We start from the raw sequence: 22,053 nt of genomic DNA on the forward strand, positions 1-22,053 counted from the left end.
TGAGTCAATGATTTTTGGTGTCCATTACAGGAAAGCCCCATACAAACCGCCACCTTAGATTTTTAAACTAACCTGTTCATGGAGATACTTACTTTTTAAACTGACTCAAGAACTAAGTATCTTAGAAATGTCCGTTTCCAGTTGCAAGTGGTTCTACAAAAGCCAGCGAAAACTCAGATATTAAATCAATGTTTTGTACCACACAAGGTTCCTCGCCATCTTAGCTACCGCACATCTAGCGTTTCCCAGCATCTTTGCAGGAACTAGACATTTCTATGCAACGCAGCCACGTGTAGAAGTAGATGACGGCGCATCACAGTGCGACCAAAACAAAGATCTACACGCATGCAAGAGGAAGATCTTACTCTGTACAAAACAAGATCTTAGTCTGTACAAAAAAACTCTGGATTAAATATTTTTCTGAATTTATGTTTTTTGTGGAACCACCTGCAACTGGTATCCCTCCCATCTTGGATGGGGGTAGCTGGCCGGCGGCTCTAGGTAGGCGTAGGGGCCTGGTAAGGCTGAGCTGGTTGTTGGACTTGGGCCTGGTAAGGATGGACTGGTAGCTGGCCCGGGGCCTGGTAAAGCTGAGCTGGTTGGTAGCTGGTAGCCCCCTCCCCCATTGCGTTACAAACCCAGGTTTCGGCACCATGAAAAATAGCTAAAAGAAACTAAGGGATGTGTGGGAGGCAATGCAAATGGTTGTGTCTGCAAGAACACAAAGAGAGGGTAACCTTTTGCGCTTTTATTAAATTACGATGACAGTTGGATGGATGGTTTCTGGGAATCAAATAAGGAATATGCTACATCAGTAAAACACATAGGAGTAATAACTTAACACCACAGATGTATACAAAGAACTGTGAAAATATAACGTTAGTATAATGGCTAAGGCAAGCTAACAAATGCTGTGGTCAAACAAGACAAACAAATCACACTGACCAAGAAAGTCTACACCAAAAGGAAAGAGGACAAACTTAGTAACTTATCCAGGTGAAAGGAATATATTATCACATCACACTACCAGTCCATGAGGTATCAACATGGATTACTTCTTCAATGAGGTTTAAGGGTGGTTGGCATCTAATAAATGTTGCATTACTGCCACCTACTAGACTGGAGTAGAACTCCCATATACTTTGCTTGAAAAAAAAAACAAATAATTCACTACACTCACTAAAATGTAAAAAAATAACACCACCCTACTCCACTATTTAAATATATGTAGTCCTACTTCAGGCCAGCAACTTGAAAGGATAGGACACCATCACTTAACAGACCATGTAACTCTTCTGATGTCAAGTCTCGCACACCCAAATACCTCTCTGCAGCTGCCACCACAACCTCAATTTTCTGCAAATTACCTTCCATCCCTGCAGTACAGTTGATAATCATTGCTATAAATGCTAAAAATCCAGTCTTACTGAAACATATATCACTTGTTGGTTCATCCCTCTGTACTGGTACAGATCTACTACTCACACCACTCCTCTCAGGATCCCTCCCCCTTGACCCATCTTCCTCTACTTTCTTCACTGCCTCAGCATATGACAACTTCTGCACTACTCTATCCCTGGAAACCTCAACCTGCCTCTCGCACGGGACATTTCTGATCCCCAGGCCCATGGGCACCCCTACAATTGCCGCATACCATTACTTTCCCCAATGCTACACAGTCCTTTTTCTCATGCCCTTCTACACACCTAGGAACCTCCCTCCTACACACTGCTGCCACATGCCCATAAGCTTGACACCTGCAACAACGTAATGTATTCGGCACAAAAGCTCGTATAGTTTAACTTACATATCATAACATCACTTTGTCGGGCAAAGACTCAACATCAAAACTCAAAAGAACAGACACCGCTCTTCTGTTTCACCATTCATGCCACCCTGTCTGCGTCACACCAAACAACGAGCATCACAAACACTGGAATCTTCCCCTTCAGTTAGTCAACTTTTACATTTACTGCTATCCCAGTAATCACTCCTTTTCTTGAGAGCAAAACAAATCTCTTACCCACATTCATTTAACGCGGAGCGCCTGCTTCCTCTGACCAGCAGAAACACAAACAATTATCACAAGACCACTTCTGGTTACCCTCACTGACTCCACAGCACCCACCTTGAAACCACAAATGGATCAGGCAAAAAGCAAGGGTGCACTTTTTCCAAATACTTCACTCCTACTGTCACAGACTCATCTTTATCCTGACCTCAACACTGATTAGGTACCGGTGTGCCTACTTTAAATGTGTGGGGGAAGGAAATAACACCCCTGCAGGAAGTGGGGGTGACTGGTGGTTGGTGGGGAGTCTGGAAATGGGTGGGGAATTTTGTACACCAACCATTAGGGGTGCTGTAACAAATATGCATCTTGTGGTGATGTTGTTTTTGTAGACAATCTATGTCTATGGGTGTTGCCAATGCATTTATTCTATGTTTTTGTCGCTGTGGACTTTGGTGGTCTTTAGTTTAGATTATGAGATAAAAGTAATGAGACCTTTTAAGAACCTTGCCAGTTCATGCATATGTCATCTGGATTACGTGTCCTATCCCATCACTCAACATTCCTCCAGTGTGAGACATTAACATTCATGCATGCCTTCTTGGCTATGCTGCTACTGCATAATGAAAGCATCTGAGTTGCTAGATGATCATGGTCACAACTTTTTAATTGTCTTAGTCATTGTTTTGGCTTACCTTTCATGAGCTGCCTGACTTAAACCTGTGATGTTTTTGTTGTTGTTGCTATAGCTCTTTACCAGTGAAGAAGCTGGAGAATGAACATAATTTGTGACTTTTTATTTTATTGTGCAGTATTTTGGACCTGGCCCAGCCTTTGTGGGGAGCAGAAGAGTCTGAGTCAGAGCTGAAGATGGTCTGATGGACCTCCGCTTTTTACTGACTTTCCTCTTCTGCTCAGTCTCGTGGATCTTCTTCTGGGAAGTGCGCTGGAAGAAAGGCAAAGAAAGTCAGATTGAAGAATGGATTCAAGGCCACAGTCTCTCCGAATACAAACTCTTATTTGAAGGTCAGTTGACAAAATATCAGCAACTTGATTTGATCCAGTGTTTATGAATGACATGGAACAGTGGCAGTTTGGCATCTCTGAACTATTGCTGATGTAAAGGAGCCAGAAGCTAATGTGATTGCAACCAAACACAGTAACATCTTCATTGATTTACTCTGTAGTTGATTCACAGCATCCCAGTTCTTTTACAACAAGGGAAATTGATTATCTTTGAATTTACTCATCCATTGGAGTTTGTACAAAAGCCTACACAGTTCAAAGGATATTTTCTTGAATGTTCAGCCAATGGGGGAAATTATTGAGCTCATCCTCTGCTGTTGAAGAGGTAGAGGTCTTGGTTTTAGGTTAGTGTAATTTCTCAAAGCTCACGATGTTGTGGTTTCAGTGATTTAGGGCCTGCCTGTTTGCAGGTAGGAGTATATTCTTATCTTGGTCTCAATCTGGTGATGTTGAGGTTAATTTATTTATGATAAGGCAGGCTATAGACTATATCCTTCTCTGCTCTGGCTGATTTGTCTGTCTGTCTGTGCCTGTGTGTGTAGATGTGCAGACTCTGGAGGAGCTGAGCCTGAGTATTCTGACACGTCTGGAGTACGTGGTGAGAGAAAAGCGGCGCTGGAGAGACATCGCAGAGGCTCACATCCAGCTGCTGCGAGACTTTGCCTTCCAGGAGTGGCTCTGCTCTCAGAGCCTTGAGCACTACTATCATACGTAAGCATACCACCACCATGTCGTCAGTGCCACTACACAAGCATACAACTCATTATTACCAGCATAGTACTACCTACCTCTCACCTGTCATGGGCAGATTCAAACGCATCACATTAACACAATTAACATTACTAAACGATTCTGCACTACTTTTTTTCCATTTGAGTCATTTAGCAGATGCTCTTATCCAGAGCGACTTACAGTTTGTGCACTAACATCTTACTGAATTCAGTCATTTTATGAAACACTGTAAACACTCTTTCACTTTCTCTCTTTCTCTGAGAAATAGAATAACAGCCTTAGAAGATATGTGCTTTTTTGTCCACTTGGGGGCAGCATCCCCATTCATGGCTTGGCTAACCCTAACCCTAACCCTAACCCTGTTTCAGAGGGTCACTTAAAGAGGCAATCCACAGTTGCTACAGCCATTTTTTGACTTATAAATGTATTATATGTACCCATTTATTCTTGAAAATATAACTTTTAATTGCCTCATGAGCTAGATTCAACAGTGGTACCCCATCAGAACCCATAATATAAGCTTGTTTTACTCCAATGTTTGTAAATTAGTAAGTGTAAACAAACACTATAAAGCCTCAACATGATTAAAAATTGTGATCTCATGGATGGTCAGTCATTGCGTCCATAGCTCTGTCTATGAATTTGAGACTGGTTACATTTCTCCAGCCCCATCCTTCTGCTTTTTACCGAAACGGGGTGGGGAGTCCGCTTTGTTATTGTTTCAACTGCTGAATGCCGCTTTAAGGTGCTGTTATGCAATGCTGCGGATATGGGGGTAGCTCTCAGTGGATGGAGTAGCAGACCTATTTTTCTGTCTACTCCCTACCTAAAGTAATTGTGAACATGAGCAGCTGGGTTATAGTGGTTACCATACTTTGTTTCTTGTGGCTACAGCAGCTGTCGACTATGGGAAGCTTTTGTTCCTTGAGTAGATTACCCATATACATCTGTCAGTGGAGGAAGCCATTTCATCATGACTCAATACATACCACAGTATTTTACTTTAATGTTTATATAAACCTTAAAGGGGCAATCTGCGAGAGCTACATACATTTTTGGACATTTCAATTCATGATATATGCTCATTTGATTATTGAAGAATATACAGTGACAAGAAAAAATATGTGAACCCTTTGGAAATAACTGGATTTCTGCATAAATTGGTCATAAAATGTGATCTGATCTTCATCTAGGTCATAACAATAGACAAACACAGTCTGCTGAAACTAATCATACACAAACAATTCTACGTTTTCATGACTTCATTGAACACACTGTGTAAACATTCACAGTGCAGGGTGGGAAAAGTATGTGATTTAATAACTGGTTGACCCTCCTTTGGCAGCAACAACCACAACCAAAAGTTTTCTGTAGTTGCGGATTAGACCTGCACAGTGGTCAGGAGGAATTTTGGACCATTCCTCTTTACAAAACTGTTTCAGTTCAGCAATATTCTTAGGATGTCTGGTGTGAACCACTCTCGAGATCATGCCACAGCATTTTAAATCAGGTTAAGGTCAGGACTCTTACTGGGCCACTCCAGAAGGCGTGTTTTCTTCTGTTGAAGTCATTCTGTTGTTGATTTACTTCTGCGTTTTGGGTCGTTGTCCTGTTGCATCACCCAACTTCTGTTGAGCTTCAATTGGCGGACAGATAGCCTAACATTCTCCTGCAAAATGTCTTGATAAACTTGAGAATTCATTTTTCCATCGACGATAGCAAGCTGTCCAGGCCCTGAGGCAGCAAAGCAGCCCCAAACCATGATGCTTCCTCCACCATATTTTACAGTTGGGATGAGGTTTTGATGTTGGTGTGCTGTGCCATTTTTTTCTCCACACATAGTATTGTGTGTTCCTTCCAAACAACTCAACTGTAGTTTCATCTGTCTACAGAATATTTTGCCAGTAGCGCTGTGGAACATCCAGGTGCACTTTTGCAAACTTCAGACGTGAAGAATGGGGCGGCAGGTAGCCTAGTGGTTAGAGCGTTGGACTAGTAACCGAAAGGTTGCAAGATCGAATCCCCGAGTTGACATGGTAAAAATCTGTCGTTCTGCCCCTGAACAAGGCAGTTAACCCACTGTTCCTAGGCCGTCATTGAAAATAAGAATTTGTTCTTAACTGACTTGCCTAGTTAAATAAAGGTAAAATAAATCAATGTTTTTTTGGACAGCAGTGGCTTCTTCCGTGGTGTCCTCCCATGAACACCATTCTTGTTTAGTGTTTTACATGTCGTATACGCGTCAACAGAGATGTTAGCATGTTCCAGAGATTTCTTTAGCTGACACTCTAGGATTCTTCTTAACCTCATTGAGCATTGCGCTGTGCTCTTGCAGTCATCTTTGCAGGACAGACACTAGTAGCAACAGTGCTGGACTTTCTCCATTTATAGACAATTTGTCTTATCGTGGACTGATGAACATCAAGGCTTTTAGAGATACTTTTGTAATGCTTTCCAGCTTCATGCAAGACAACAATTCCTAATCTTAGGTCTTCTGAGATCTATTTTGTTCGAGGCATGGTTCACATTAGGTAATGCTTCTTGTGAATAGCAAACTCACATTCTGTGAGTGTTTTTTTATAGGGCAGGGCAGCTCTAACCAACATCTCCAATCTCGTCTCATTGATTGGACTCAAGGTTAACTGACCTTTGACTCCAATTAGCTTTTGGAGAAGTCATTAGCCTAGGAGTTCACATACTTTTTCCAACCTACACTGTGAATGTTTAAGTGATGTATTAAGTAAGCATTTCACTGTAAGGTCTACACCTGTTGTATTCGGCGCATGTGACTAACTTTGATTTGAATATAGACAAGAAAAATACAATAATTTGTGTGTTATTAGTTTAAGCACACTATGTTTGTCTATTGTTGTGACTTAGATGAAGATCAGATCAAATTTGATGACCAATTTATGCAGAAATCCAGGTAATTCTAAAGGGTTCACATACTTTTTCTTGCCACTGTAAATAAATCCCTAATGGGCAATTTTCTTACCCCATCAGAACCCAAAATATAAACTTGTTTTACTCCTTTGTTTTCAAACATAGTAATTGTAAACAAACACTGTATAGCCTCAAAACATGGTTAAAACTATAGTCTCATGGATGGTCAGTCCTTTCATCCATAGCTCTGTCTATGAATTTGAGAGTAGCTACATTTCTCCAGCCCCATCCTTCAGCAATTAACAGTATTTAGACATCATCAGACCTGGATGTGCATGAGATAGGTGTATCTGGCCATAGGGCCATTACAATGTCTGTGAGTACTCCTGTGCTTCAGCTCTGCCATAAGCGCACTATTAAATTCAAAAACAACAAGTCCCTTGACACGTCCGTCTTCCAGGAGTCTGTTTGCCCTGCCCTACAAGCTGACTGTCATGAGTCTGATATCCCTGTTGAGATAGATGGTTGACCTGTATAACAGCACTCTAAGGAACACCTTAAACAGCCTTGCCCTTGAAAAAGTATCCTTCCAAATATCCTTCCAACGGTCCTCCCCATGGTTCACAGAGGAGCTGCTTAGCATGAAGACCCATGGCCACAAGCGAGAGCGTCTGTGGAGAAGTGCTGGCCTAATTGTCCATCTACTGGTCTATAAAGACTACCAGGCTTGTTATTTAAAGGCATTAAAAGCAACCCACTCCACCTTCTACTCTGACAACGACCGAGGAAATCGTAGGACTTTGTTTTCCACCATCAGTCGTCGTCTCTACAGACTCTGGCCCTCCCACAGCAACTACTGAACAATGTAACAGATTTTCTGAGTTCTTCAAGGCTAAAATCAACACCATCCGAGAGAACATTGTATCCTCCAACTCTAACCCCACTCTGACTCCTCCTTCTTTTGGACCTTAGTGCTGCTTTCGACACAGTAGATCACACATTCTACTGCAGCGCCTCAGAGAGCACACTGCCATCTGTGGGACTGCCCTAAACTCTAATCAATTCGCTGAATACAACAGGGAAAAGCTTATTTACAAGCCCTTAATTAAGGATCGAACCCTTTAAAAAAAAAATCACCTAAAATTATATACCCAAATCTAACTGCCTGTAGCTCAGGACCTGAAGCAAGGGGGCAGACATAGCAGGGGTTCAAACTGTCGAACCCAGTTCCTACATTTGAATATAAAAATAGATTTTATTTTACCAAACTATGCTACATTTTAACTTTGGGACCCTCAGGATGACAAATCAGAGCAAGATTGCTGAATGTAAGTACAATATTTATCTTCAGAGGTGAATGTATCAAACCAGTTGCCGTGATACATGTTTTTGTTGTTGTTGTGCACTCTCCTGAAACAATAGCATGGTATTTTTTCACTGTAATAGCTACTGTAAATTGGACAGTGCAGTTAGATTAACAAACATTTAAGCTTTCTCCCCATATAAGACATGTCTATGTCCTGGGAAATGTTCTTGTTACTTACAACATCATGCTAACCACATTAGTGCACATTAGCTCAACCGTCCCATGGGGGGACACCGATCCCGTAGAGGTTAACCAACAGTGCAGAGTTTTAAAAAGTTTGCTGAACTAAAGGAAAAATTGTAACACAATAAAATAGAAATAATGAGGCTACCGTAATTTCCAGACTATAAGCCGCAACTTTTTTCCCACGCTTTGAACCTCGCGGCTTAAACAATGACGCGGCTAATATATGGATTTTTCCCGCTTTCAATTTTTTTTGAAAGGCGATGACTTCAGTGGTTTCAGTGCACAGGAGGAGGAAGATAGTGACCAATGACTTTCTTGGTAGGCTACTGTTTACTGCTAATTTTTAATTTTTTGTTACAAGCCGTGTTTCGTTAAAGCCTATTTATTTTTGTTACAAGCCGTGTTTCGTTTAAAGCCTATTTATTTTTGTTACAACACGTGTTTCGTTAAAGCCTGTGTAAAGTTCATTTGTTTCAATGTACCGGTAGGCACCTGCGGCTTTTAGACATGTGCGACTTATTTATGTTCAAAATATATATATATTTTTAAATTCAGCTTATATGGTGCGCTCAATAGTCCGGAAATTACGGTAATACAAAGGATACCGGTACTGTCACTGTGTCGACAATGTCGTCGATACACTTATTAATGAAGCCAGTGACTGATGTGGTATACTCTTCAATGCCATTGGATGAATCCCGGAACGTATTCCAGAAACAGTCCTGTAGCTTAGCATCCGCTTCATCAGACCACTTCCGTATTGACCACGTCACTGCTACTTCCTGTTTGAGTTTTTGCTTGTAAGCAGGAATCAGGAGGATATAGTTATTGTCAGATTTGCCTAATGGAGGGTGAGTTGCACATGTGACATGGATTTTAGGTTTCCTGCATTAAAGTTCCCGGCCACTAGGAGCGCAGCCTCTGGATAAGCATTTTTCTTGTTTGCTTATGGCCTTATACAGCTCGCTGAATGCTGTCTTAGTGCCAGCATCGGTTTGTGGTGGTAAATAGACAGCTATGAAGAATATAGATGAAATCTCTCTTGGTAAATAGTGGGGTCTATTTATACAGCTTTTTATGAGACACTCTAATTCAGGCGAGCAAAACCATGAGACTTCCTTAATATTTCGAGATTGCGTACCAGCTGTTGTTATCAAAGAGACACACACCACCCCTCCTGATCTTACGGAGCTCATCCAATTTATTCTCCAGTGATTACACTGGCGGATTATCCACTCGCCAGCACAGTCTCGCCAGGCATCTGGCTCTTCGACCTTTGTAACGGCGTCTCCTCTTCATACGAATGACAGGGATTTGGGCCTGGTCCAGGAGGAGCAGTATATCTTTTGTGTCCGAGTCATTAATGAAAAAATCCTAGTCCAGTTTGAGGTGAGTAATCGCTGTTCTGATGTCCAGACGCTCTTTTCTGTCATAATAAACGATGGCGGAATAATTATGTACAAAAAAGAAAAAAACTGCACAAAATAGCACAATTGGTCAGGAGCCCGTAAAACTGCAGCCATCCCCTTTGGTGCCATTCTCTATGGTTTACCTCCTACATCTCTAACCACAAGCAGTACGTCACCCTTGGTGAGGCAAGATCAGTGGAGTCCACCATAACCTGTGGTGTCCCACAAGGGTCGGTGCTAGGGCCCACTTTCTTCCTGCTATGCCCTCCCAGGCCCACCCATGGCTGCGCCCCTGCCCAGTCATGTGAAATCCTTAGATTAGGGGCTAATAAATGTATTTAAATTGACTGATTTCCTTATATGAACTGTAACTCAGTAAAATTGTTGAAATTGTTGCATGTTGCATTTATATTTTTGTTCAATGTTTATTTAGTTTTTTAAATTGTTTTTCTATTTAAATTGTTATTTTATGCACTTTGAGATTATTCCTGGATAATGAAAAGCGCTTTACAAATGTAATAAATTATTATTTACCAAATCAGTGGGTGAATGTCACTTTGTTATTGTTAGAACTGCAGATTGCCCCTTAAAGGCTTAATGTAAATGTAACCTAGTAGATCATGTTAAGGTTACTGTGGTACAGTGCAGAACAGGGTGATAGACCAATATTTGCTTTGCATGCATGATAAAGTACACAATATTTAAAGCAATAACAGACTACAACCAAGCTTTAAAGTCAGGTTCTTCTTGTTCTGTGTATTATCCTGTTTGAGACTGTGGCCATGCTAGAGGTGAATGAATACAATTGACTGTTTTTTCTCTGTGTTTGATCATATTGCACTGTGGTCCAACTGAAGACTGAAGACCTTGGGTTGTATGACTCTGGATGATCTAGCCCAGTTTGACAGCCGGTTGCAGCTCTCTCTTGCTGCGTGGGGATACTACTACGAAGACTACATCAAGCTGTCCACGGGCGTCAAGGTTCTCCAGGCCTCTAGGGGGAGCCGCGACCAGGACTACGAGATCCAACTCGTGCACAGCCTTGCTGAAAGGCGCCTGAATGAGAAGTGGTCTATCGGTGAGTGCAATGCGTCTGCCATGGATTAAGAGTGATTTCAGTCACTGGCTGTAGAAGAAACTGATGCGGTGCAAGTAGGGCTGTGACTGGCGGCCTTTGTGAGTGTATCCATAGGAGCAAAGCAGGAAGTAAAAGCAGGAATTGTACCCTTCAATATGTGCTACACATCAGTTAACATCATTTGAATCAACAGTCTAGATTACCATGGAAATTATTGCATCAGGTACCCATAACTTCTCCAGTGAAATTGCCAAAGTTAGTTCCAAGCCTGTTATATTCATTATATTTCTGTGTGTGTTGCTGCTGCGTTGAAGACTTGTTTGTTGCTTCTTTCAGCAAGGAGCAACAACGTTTCATGAACGTTGTTAATAGTGATGGGGATATTATTTTTCACGTTATATCGTATTGTCGTCAAGACACAATATCGCAGTATAATGTTAGTGGCAGCTGGCTGTACCTGCACCAACACTCCAGTATTTTTCCTTCATAGCTTGTTCTCTTATCTTTTTAAATATGCAGCAAATTTGTTTTCAGCACTTTTATTTCCATGACTGATCAAAACTAGTTTTCTCATGGCTCTCTCTTGTCCCTCTGCAGCAGACATGTGGTGAGCAATATGTCTGGAACATCGATTCGCATTTCAATTCACTGTATCGAATCGCAACACATATAGAATCGTGAGAATCACAATAAATATCGTATCGGCACCTAAGTATGGTGATGATACTTCAGTCAGCTGTTCGTTATGACAGTTATTTTATTTTCATGGCGGTCTTCATCCTAACCATCGGTTACATGGTTATATGGTAATTATGACAGCCCTAATTGCAAGGACCTAGCATTGAACTTTTTAATCAAGCAATAGCCACACAGATGAACGAAACTAGGTGTTGTAAAGGAGAAGTTGACTGTTACTACAGGGCCATATTAAGACAGTTAATGCAACCACATAATGTGAAAGAAGGTAGCCTAGGCCTATGTTGTTACATTACAATTCTCATGTACAATTTCTTACCCTATCCTAATTTACATACTGTTGTACACACCGATTCTCATTGGCTTATACACTCCCAATGAGCAAATAGCTATGCTACCTATGATAGGTATCTTCTCTGATGCCAAGAATAGCCTAAGTCCTATTTCTGGAAAAGCTTGATTTGCCTTTGTGGTGGGACGCATCGGTGAATACACAGATTGTCCACACACTGCTGTGCTGGCTAGTGCAGGCCAACATGGACCAATTAGACATTCGGATTAATGTCCTGGATGCAGAGTCCAACATGGGTATGTGTTCTAGTTTTAAAGGTTTATCTACAGGTATATCAGAAAGCAAAAGTGAAATAAAAAGGTCAATCCTCCAAGTTGGTCTGTGAGTATGCCTGTGAGAATGAAGGGTGTAGGCAGTGCTCTAAATAAATTTAAAAAATCACTTAACTTAAAATCTAGGAGCACCAGAAGATATATATATTTTTGAATTGATTGAGATCTAGCATATTGGGTGTATATGAATTCTTGCTACTTGCTACATGTTGTGCTCTAAAAACAAATATTTAACCCGGTAAAGACATTTGTTTATTATAAAAACCTAAAATGTTGATAAAAAAAGCATGTCATTGAAATTACAGTCATTTGTGTAATATTAGGTTTCTGCATCGTGCAAAAGCACTATCTATTGAAGCGCATTACATCGAAAATTCTAAGCTGTCTCTTTAAGATCGTCAAGTTTGTGAGTGATGACATGCAAGTGATCAGTCATTCATTCATTGCTATGATCATTGATCTTATAAAGAAGCTATCCCTTTTCGCTTCTTTCTTTGCCTCCAAATGTTTAGATATACTGATAAAGTAACCAGGTTGTTAGCTAGCTAGCTAATGAGGTAACATTACTGATCAAGGTGTAAACAAATGCTTGTGAGTGGTTTTGGAATGATCCGCGACATGGTTTATGAACAGGGCCTAAAAACAAACTTTTTGGTCCACCAGCCACTGTGGCAGGTAGATAAAAAAATCTACCAGCCAATACATGTATTCACCCTAATAACACCAAAAGCCACAACAAAAACATTTTCTCTGTTTTGTTTTTCCAGGTTTCGGATTTCCCCCAGTTCTTTTTTCAGATTTACACTCTCAAAATCACACTTTAAAAAAAGAAGAAAAAAATTACAATTGGATGTTCTAAGTCTGAAGTAAAACTTTTTGATTGGGTTTTATTATGCCGCAAGCATCTGTATAGGCTTGTAGCTTCATACTTTACATTTAGTCATTTAGCAGACGCTCTTATCCAGAGCGACTTACAGTAGTGAATGCATACATTTCATAAATGTTTTCCCGTACTGGTCCCCGGTGGGAATCGAACCCACAACCCTGGTGTTGCAAACACTGAATTGTTAAAGAGTTCATTCTGGCACTCCAATTAAGTGATCTGTAGAGAATATGTCATTTTTAATTGCACAACCATTTTAACCATATCAGGAGACCACTTTTGAGGTCTAGGGAAGAAAAGAAAAACATAGTTGCCCTTTAATTTCAATTGAACTCAAGAGACTGGTGTTTGGCTGGTGGTGTTTCTGTACTGCATGCTCAATAGGAGAGTTTGCTAAAAATAAATAGCATCCGATTGATACAAATCATCATTATATCATTCTGCCAGGTTAGCCTGCTTCCATTTAATATGGAAAGTTTTATGGTAAAGCCTTTAGAAATGACTGTTTCGGCATCGAAAACTGGCTACACAAAGTGGTAGACACAGGCATTCCCATGCCGTTACGTCTTCAGAAAGTTGCAAGAAATACAAGTCACTGATACATTCTTTAATATTCTTTACATGTAGGCTTTGGATTGAACAAATCTGTGCTCACTTTTGTCTCTAAGGGACTCAGAAACAACTGCACAGTGAAACCCTATCATTACAACAGTCATTATCATGGTCATTTTTGTCCTGGTCGCACTGGTGCTCCCAAAATAAAATGTCAGGTCACACAGCAAAATATGTAAGAGCTTATGCGACCAAAATTGTCGCACTTTAGTGCCCTGGGCGTAGGGCACATCAGCTTATGATGAAATGTCTGTCAAAAGCATTTTCTGTGCTGTGAAAGTCAAGTAAAGTATGATGTCTCTCTTTGTTTCTCTTTCAGCGGGAGCTTTTATATTTGGCTGTACTGTGGCACTGTGCTTTCTGATAAGGGACCTCATGTTTTACGTGATTGGTGAGTGAGTTCTACTGACAGTAGCTGTTTGAAGTAGGGGATGGGCGCCTGTCAGCAAGGCCTGGGGCGTAAACTAACCTGTCATTAGAATTATCAGGAGGTATTTGTTGGAAATACTAGTACAGTTGAAACTTGCCTAGTAAAATAAAGGTTACATTTAAAAAAATATATTAATAAAAAATAATAAATAATAAATAATAATAAAAACATTCATATATATATATATATGTATATATGAATGTTTATATTTGAACTACAGATACTGTTTGTGCGTCCCAAGACTTCCAGGCTTACCCATACAATTACTGCTTCTCCACAGCACATTCAAGGAAATAGACCTTAAAGGGATAGTTCACCCAAATTACAAAATGGGTTTCCTTACCCTGTAAGTAGTCTATGGAGAAGGTATGATGCCAATCCATGCTCTGGGTTAGTTTCCCTGGCACTGTTTCCACATGCTAAACTTTTGGCATTTGTGGCACAAATCCCAATTAAGTCATGGGTTCGATATTCACTTTGTTCAAAGCATCTATAAGTGACTGTTTGAGCTTCACAATCAATGTTAGATACTTTTGGATGAAAGTGAACAATCCCTTTAAAGCATTCTTTGAAGTAATTTTTCCACAATTGAATTGCAAATGGTCTCTCCACCAATAAGATCAGCATGAGCCATTAGATCTTCACGGGTCCAAAAAGTTGGATAGATCCATGGCTTTCCCACCCAACCCGATATGCATACATTTATTTTCCAAAAACGGAGACCCGTTCCGAAGGGACCCGAGGACAGTCAGACCCGTTCCGAAAAGACCATGGTAAACAAATCCGTGCTGGTTCGGAGCCGAGAGACCCGTTCAGATCCGAGCGTAGAAAGAGAGAGAAAGAAACCTCCACTCGGCGCTGCCAGCGCCATTAGTAAACAACTGATATTGGCCAAATTATCCACCGTTTGTCCAAACGGCCAATAACCAATTACAAAAAAATGAAATCTGTTGTTTCAAAGTTCAAAACTTTCTAGTCTCCAGCAATTACCACGAGCCAGTCCTACTCAATTAAGGTGTCACCAACCTCCTGTGATTGTTAGATTAAAGGAGTACCTCTGGTAGGCCTAAAACATTCTTCCTCACCTCAAGTTCAACTGTCGGAGTCACTTGGAGTGCTGGTGCACACTGCCGTCAAAGGCCTGCAGTAGCTAAGCCTAATAATAGTCATACCACATCAAACCGTCCAAAAAGGTGCTTAACTTTATTAGGGTAATATCAAAAGTAAGTCGAGTCATTGTTTATAGTGAAAATACGAACAGGTTATTATATTGCTGCATTAAAGTTTTGCATTTTGCCCTCTTTGGTTTTTCCTTTTCATGGTTTGTGTGCGAGTAGCATAGTAGACCTACCGGGAATACCGGTAATTCTGTTATATTGCGGCAAACACAACATTACAGCTGGAACTTAATTTGGCCACCGAAAATGGCTCAACAGAATGAAGCGTTCCAAAAAGTATTGAACAGGCTTACAGTACCTTCGGAAAGTATCCAGACCCCTTGACCTTTTCCACATTTTGTTACATTACAGACTTATTCTAAAATGGATTAAATACAAAAAAATCCTCAGCAATCTACACACAATACCCCATAGTGACAAAGCGAAAACAGGTTTTTAGACAATTTTGCAAATGTATTAAATATAAAAACCGAAATACCTGATTTACATAAGTATTCAGACCCTTTGCTATGAGACTCTAAAATTGAGCTTAGGTGCATCCTGTTTCCAATGATCATCCTTGAGATAATTCTCCAACTTGATTGGAGTCCAGCTGTGGTAAATTCAATTGATTGGACATGATTTTGTAAGGCACACACTTGTCTATATAAGGTCCCACAGTTGACAGTTCATGTCAGAGCAAAAATCAAGCTATGAGGTCGAAGGAATTGTCCAAAGAGCTCCAAGACAGGATTGTGTTGAGGCACAGATCTGGGGAAGGGTACCAAAACATTTCTGCAGCATTGAAGGTCCCCAAGAACACAGTGACCTCCATCATTCTTAAATGTAAGAAGTTTGGAACCATCAAGACTCTTCCTAGAGCTGGCCGCCCGGCCAAACTGAGCAATCGGGGGAGAAGGGCCTTGGTCAGGGAGGTGACCAAGAACCCGATGGTCACTCTGACAGAGCTCTAGAGTTTCTCTGAGGAGATGGGAGAACCTTCCAGAAGGACAACCATCTCTGCAGTACTCCACCAACCAGGCCTTTATTGTAGAGTGGCAAGACGGAAGCCACTCCTCAGTAAAAAGCACATAACAGCCCTCTTGGAGTTTGCCAAAAGGCACCAAAAGACTCTCAGACCATGAGAAACAAGATTCTCTGGTCTGATGAAACCAAGATTGAACTCGTTAGCCTGAATGCCAAGCGTCACATCTGGAGGAAATCTGGCACCATGCCCCACAGTGAAGCATGGTGGTGGCAGCATCATGCTGTGGGGATTTTTTTCTGCGGCATGGACTGGGAGACTAGTCAGGATCGAGGCAAAGATGAACGGAACAAAATATGGAGAGATCCTTGATGAAAACCTGCTCCAGAGTGCTCAGGACCTCAGACCGTTCGAAGATTCCAACAGGAAAATGACCCTAAGGACACAGCCAAGACAACGCAGGAATGGCTTTGGGACAAGTCTCTGAATGTCCTTGAATGCCCCAGCCAGAGCCCGGACTTGAACACGATTGAACATCTCTGGAGAGACCTGTAAATAGCTTTGCAGCAACGCTCCCCATCCAACCTGACAGAGCTTGAGATGATCTGCAGAGAGGAATGGAAGAAACTCCCCAAATACAGGTGTGCCAAGCTTGTAGCGTCCTACCCAAGAAGACTCGATGCTGTAATCGCTGCCAAAGGTGCTTCAACAAAGTACTGAGTAAAGGGTCTGAATACTTATGTAAATGTGATATTTCAGTTTTCTATTTTTAACAAATTTGCAAAAATGTCAAAAAAACAGTTTTTGCTTTGTCATTATGGGGTATTGCGTGTAGATTGATGAGGGGGGGGAAATTATTTAATGAATTTTAGAATAAGGCTGTAACGTAACAAATTGTGGAAAAAGTCAAGGTGTCTGAATACTTTCCAAATGCACTCTATATTGCAGGTATTACCAACAAAGGTGATTGCCTAACGTAGGCCTACTCAACAAATTACAGTAATAGGCTAATGCTATTTATTTTACAACGGGCCTAGTTTTAATCTTAAACTAAATACTGATCACAAAATTAAGGTGACAAACTTAATTTAGCCAACGAAAATGTCTCAACAAAATGAAAAGAAAAAAAAAACTTTTTGCATAGGCTATGCATACAATAATAATACAAATAATAATACAAAGTATTTACAATAATATGCATACAATAATAATACATGCATACAATAATAATACAAATAATAATACAAAGTATTTACAATAATAATAAAGACTAAACAATCAATAATAAATATGGAAATAAATGAATGGAAGGTAGACAATTGCATCAAACCTGAATAGTAAGTTGCACACTGTCCATTTGGCCACACCAACGTTCTTCTCATCTTTGTCCACTATAATATTAAAACTTGTCCCCGAGGACATTACCCTTGTCGGCTTCTTTTTACTGTACTCTTTCTCCTCTAACTTTCGTTTTACTTCAATGAAAAATAACTTCATCTTCACAATCCACAGTAGCCTAGGCCAAGGCTCATTCTACTGTCTCTCTCCAGCAGGTGAGGTGAGCAGCTGGAATCATTTTCAGTCGAACATAACTATACGTTTTATTGAGTTGCAATTGGCTGACACAGATAACAAGCTCGCGCATTTCTCATCACACAAACAGTAAATTAACAGAGGACAGGTCCAATCAGGGCCAATCGGTAAATCAGTTTGAATTGCACATACCCGAGACCCGTGCCAATTATATCAGACTCGTCACAGATCCGAGACAAAAGTCTGAATTTAGGACCTGGACCCGCTCGGGTCCCGGGTCAGATCCCCAAATATTTTGGTCTGTTGGACCCGTGAAGAACTCTGAGCCATCCTCAGTATGCTGTGCATTTAATCCCATTCAGTGTGTTCAAACAAGTTCTCTGACTGAATGTCTCCCCCTGGCAGGTGGAATTACTGTTTCCATCATAGCGTTTGTCTTTACCATCAAGTTCCTATGTGAGCTTGCTGCGCGGGTGGTTAGCTTCCTGCAGAATGAGGATCCTGGGAGAAGGGGCGACCGCAGCATCTACGACTATGTACGAGGGAACTACCTGGACCCGCGCTCCTGCAAGGTGTCCTGGGATTGGAAGGACCCAGAGGAAGTGGGCCAGACAATGAGCTTCCGTGTTCAGGTAAGATCCTTTCCTACCTATCTGCTTGAAATCACATATCTAGGCTACTTCACAGTCGTTTCTGGATTTTAAGAGTTCAGTTTCTGTATGAAACTACGATTAGAGCACAACCACCCACCTCAAATAGGTCCAATGCAGATGTTTTTATCTTGATATCAAATCATTTCTGGGTAACAATTAAGTACCTTACTGTGATTGTTTTCAAATAAAATGGTCAAAAATAAACAAAAAATGCTTCTTAGCAAAGAGCAATTTCTCAAGCAATAATGTTGCTAGGACTGTCTGAGTGGTTTGAGTGGGGAGGGGAAAACTGAAAACAAGCTGATATTGGCAGAAAGGTTTGGAGAAGGGTTAAAGTTCTCCCTCACATTTTGGGACAATGTCAACAATGGACTAATGAAACAAATACCAAAATATCGTTTTGGGGTGGAGTTTTCCTTTAAGTTTCAGTCATGCGATATGTTTTCTTCTTTGTGAAACCCCAAGGGGGGGTTGGAACTCTCTATTAACTAATTGGCAAAAACTCCATCCTACCAAAACAACTTTAGGTGTTCCTTTTAAGCAGGTCTTACACTAAAAAGGCATTATCATAATTTTCACAATTTCACAGTATTATTCCAACCTCATAGTGTAGAGAAAAAAAAACACAGGAAAATCACGTTTTACTGCAATGGGCCTTTAAAGAGAATGTAGAGGAGGGATACACTTTTTTGTTTCTGCGGATTTTAGTCAGTGATTCTGTTATTTGTCTTGTCGGTTGGGTTTCTATTGGGGCCATAAAGCACACAATGAAGTTTCAAGTTTATTTGTCACGTGCACGGAACACAGCAGGTGTTAAACAGTACAGTGAAATGCTTACTTGCTAGCTTTTTCCCAACAATACAATATACAATTCAATATCAAGGTGAGAATAGACTGTTGGCACAAGTTGTGGTGCTAGACATCCTGCCATGGTTTCTCATGGTTTGCTCTGACTCTCTACCCCAGCTCTTCTACAAGAACGGCCAGCCCTTCCCTGCCCACCGACCCGTGGGGTTAAGGGTCAACATCACCCACATAGAGCTGGCCCTAGACATCCCCATCACCCAGGAGGTTCTGCAGGAGCCAGAGTCCAATGTGGTCAAAGTGGCCTTCACTGTCCGCAAGGCCGGACGCTATGAGGTGGCTGTCAAACTGGGAGGACTCAACGTGGCCTACAGCCCTTACTACAAGATATTCAAGCCAGGTAAAGAAGGTCATGACCTTTTGGACTGTGTGACTAACCCATCTCAGGACTGGACTGTGCTATATTTGTAATATAAATGCGAAGCATGGATGAGATGAGGACGTTTAAGTAATTGATATTGATAATTGTGTTTTTGCACAGAACTTTGACATTGCGTAGTAAGAATTATTAATGACCACCCAGACCAGAAATATTGATACCACTGAATTATAATGCTAACATTTCTTCCAATGTTCTTTCCATTGCCTGTCCTCATAACATGATAGTAAGTATGTTAATAGTGTTCATCATCACAATATGTTTTGTAGTTCGGCTTTGTTTACTAAATATAGCACGAGGTGATGATGATCATAACATTTATTTAAGGCAATATCAATATTTTCCTGAACATTTTATTTTAATCTGATTGTTTATTACAATGTTTGGAAATATTTTTATTATGCTCTACAGCTTTGCTCAGTTAGGTTTGATAAGTGTTGAAAACGGTCCCTTCACATGGAAGCAACTTGAAACTTTGTGTAAATGAAAGCTGTTTTTCTCTGTTGTCTCAGGGCCATTGTGTGTATTGTACTGGTAAACACTACAATCTTTCATTTGAAACATCCCCTGAATGCTCATCTCTTCCCCACATGCTCTGTGTCCATTTCAGGGACAGTGGACCCGTCCAAAACGAAGATAGCTTACCACTTCTCCACCCTGGTCTTAGTATATGGCCAGCAGCATACCCTGCAGATCGAGCCTCGGGACGAGTATGGCAACCCCACCAGTAACTCCACCTCACTGATAGACGAAGTCAACTACAGCGTCCACGTCCACTCGGTAAGAACCCAATATCACGACACAACACTCATACAACAGAATAAATGAATTTGTTTCCTGATTTTAGACTGTGAAATTGGACAATGGGAATCCATTTTGTGTCTTCCTCCTCTCAGCTGGGCACGGTGGATGATGACAGCCTGGAGGAGTACTACAGTAAGTCAGTGTCATCCAACAAGCAGCTGTGCCAGGTACTGCTGAAAATCACCCTGAGGAAGAAGGGCTGTTTCCGGGCACGCATCTCCTATACCGACCTGCCCCTCAGCAACGGGGAGTTCGACATCATTGTTCTCAGTGGTGAGTAAGGGTCCTATTTTAGGGTATGATTGCACAGGCCCATGTGAAGGAAGAGAGGGTGATAGGATAGTGGATCAAATGGTATTTCATCAAGTTGCTGCATGTATTTTCAGCCTATCATACTCAAAATGAGATGAAAGTGAAATATATGTAGAGTCTAGACTTTCGTCTTGGTGGAGGATAAGCTGTGGTTGTAGAGTTCTCATATCACTCCTTTGTTTCAATTGCTACCCTTCCACCAAACAGAGAATGAGAAGAACTGTGTGGAGAAGAACGTGTCCACCACAGGGATCAGCATCTACTTTGAGGCGTACCTCTACGGCACAGGGAACTACAGTAACTACAGTAACTCCTCGTGGCAGCTCCCAGCCTCGGCTCTGATGGCCCCTCAGAGACGGCCCTCCATGGGGGACGAGGAGGACGAGCATGACTCCCCTGTAGAGGGCCAGCCGGAGAAGGTCAAGAAACCAAAAAAGGTCTACTGCTACATATCGCCAAAGGTGGGTGAAGAGAGGACAGAAAGGATTTGGTTTTGACTAGACATACCACATGCTCTACAACTAGGTTTGTTGCAGACTTCTGTCATTGACTGGACCATTTACTTTTCTGCTACACAGCAACTGTCAGTGAAGGAGTTTTACCTGAAAATCATTCCATGGCGCCTTTTCACATTTCGAGTTTGCCCAGGGACAAAGGTAGGACAAGCAGCCATGCTGTGAAACACTGTGTGATTTCCACATAATATTGTCTGACCTTTAGCAGTAGGTTTAATGAGCTTGTGTGTTCACCCTCGTCTTTCTGCCCCTTCAGTTCACATACTATGACCCTGACCCCGTTCACAAGTACTTGACTCTTGTGGTGGATGATGGAATCCAGCCGCCAGTGGAGCTGAGCTGTAAAGACAGAAACATCATGGCTGCCACCTTCATCCGTTTCCTGCACAAGAATATCGGTTGGTATCCCTCCTTTTCCAGTTCAGTAACCCTGGGGGTGTACCTGGTATAGATTGTTTTTGACCTCTGTAGAAGCGTTGAGATTGGATGGTTTTTGTGCTGTTGACAGGTGGCTCGGAGACGTTCCAGGACAAGGTGAGCTTCTTCCAAAGGGAGCTCAGACACATCCACTCCAAGAGACCTCGCACCAAGACCTGCCTGAAGATCACACGCCACTGCATCCTGGACTCTGTGAGTGAACCCGCCGTGTAACTATTCTCCGAGTAGCAGTGAGATTAAGAACTGCTACTGCAGACTCATAAGGTGATATTGAGTGTGAAAATGACAGTGTTTTAAAATGTCTCTCTCTCCCCAGTCTCTGAAATCCACCCGGAACTTCTCCGTGTCAGACTGGAGTAAGAACTTTGAGGTGGTGTTCCAGGATGAGGAAGGTAAAATCAGCAGATGACAGGCCAGTCAGCTGGTGTTGTGTGGGGAGGGCTGTTGAATGACGCAGTATGTGTGTTATGTTGGCCC

General features: G+C 41.5%; 1 protein-coding gene across 2 annotated transcripts in view; it reads left to right on the forward strand.

Moving 5' to 3' along the window:
- Positions 1-22,053, forward strand: part of LOC115172626 (apoptosis-resistant E3 ubiquitin protein ligase 1) — a 29,929-nt gene that overhangs the window by 3,095 nt on the left and 4,781 nt on the right. For both annotated transcript variants that reach the window (XM_029730253.1, XM_029730254.1), the window contains exons 2-14: positions 2,824-3,037; positions 3,580-3,748; positions 10,471-10,691; positions 13,826-13,897; positions 18,017-18,243; positions 19,231-19,468; positions 20,118-20,287; positions 20,404-20,584; positions 20,831-21,084; positions 21,202-21,279; positions 21,395-21,536; positions 21,647-21,768; positions 21,893-21,968. In XM_029730253.1, coding sequence (XP_029586113.1) covers positions 2,890-3,037; positions 3,580-3,748; positions 10,471-10,691; positions 13,826-13,897; positions 18,017-18,243; positions 19,231-19,468; positions 20,118-20,287; positions 20,404-20,584; positions 20,831-21,084; positions 21,202-21,279; positions 21,395-21,536; positions 21,647-21,768; positions 21,893-21,968 — 2,098 coding nt within the window. In that variant the 5' untranslated portion in view covers positions 2,824-2,889. The remainder of the gene's footprint in view (positions 1-2,823; positions 3,038-3,579; positions 3,749-10,470; positions 10,692-13,825; positions 13,898-18,016; positions 18,244-19,230; positions 19,469-20,117; positions 20,288-20,403; positions 20,585-20,830; positions 21,085-21,201; positions 21,280-21,394; positions 21,537-21,646; positions 21,769-21,892; positions 21,969-22,053) is intronic.

Source organism: Salmo trutta, chromosome 33 (assembly GCF_901001165.1).
Source record: "Salmo trutta chromosome 33, fSalTru1.1, whole genome shotgun sequence".
NCBI classification, from domain to species: Eukaryota; Metazoa; Chordata; class Actinopteri; order Salmoniformes; family Salmonidae; genus Salmo; species Salmo trutta.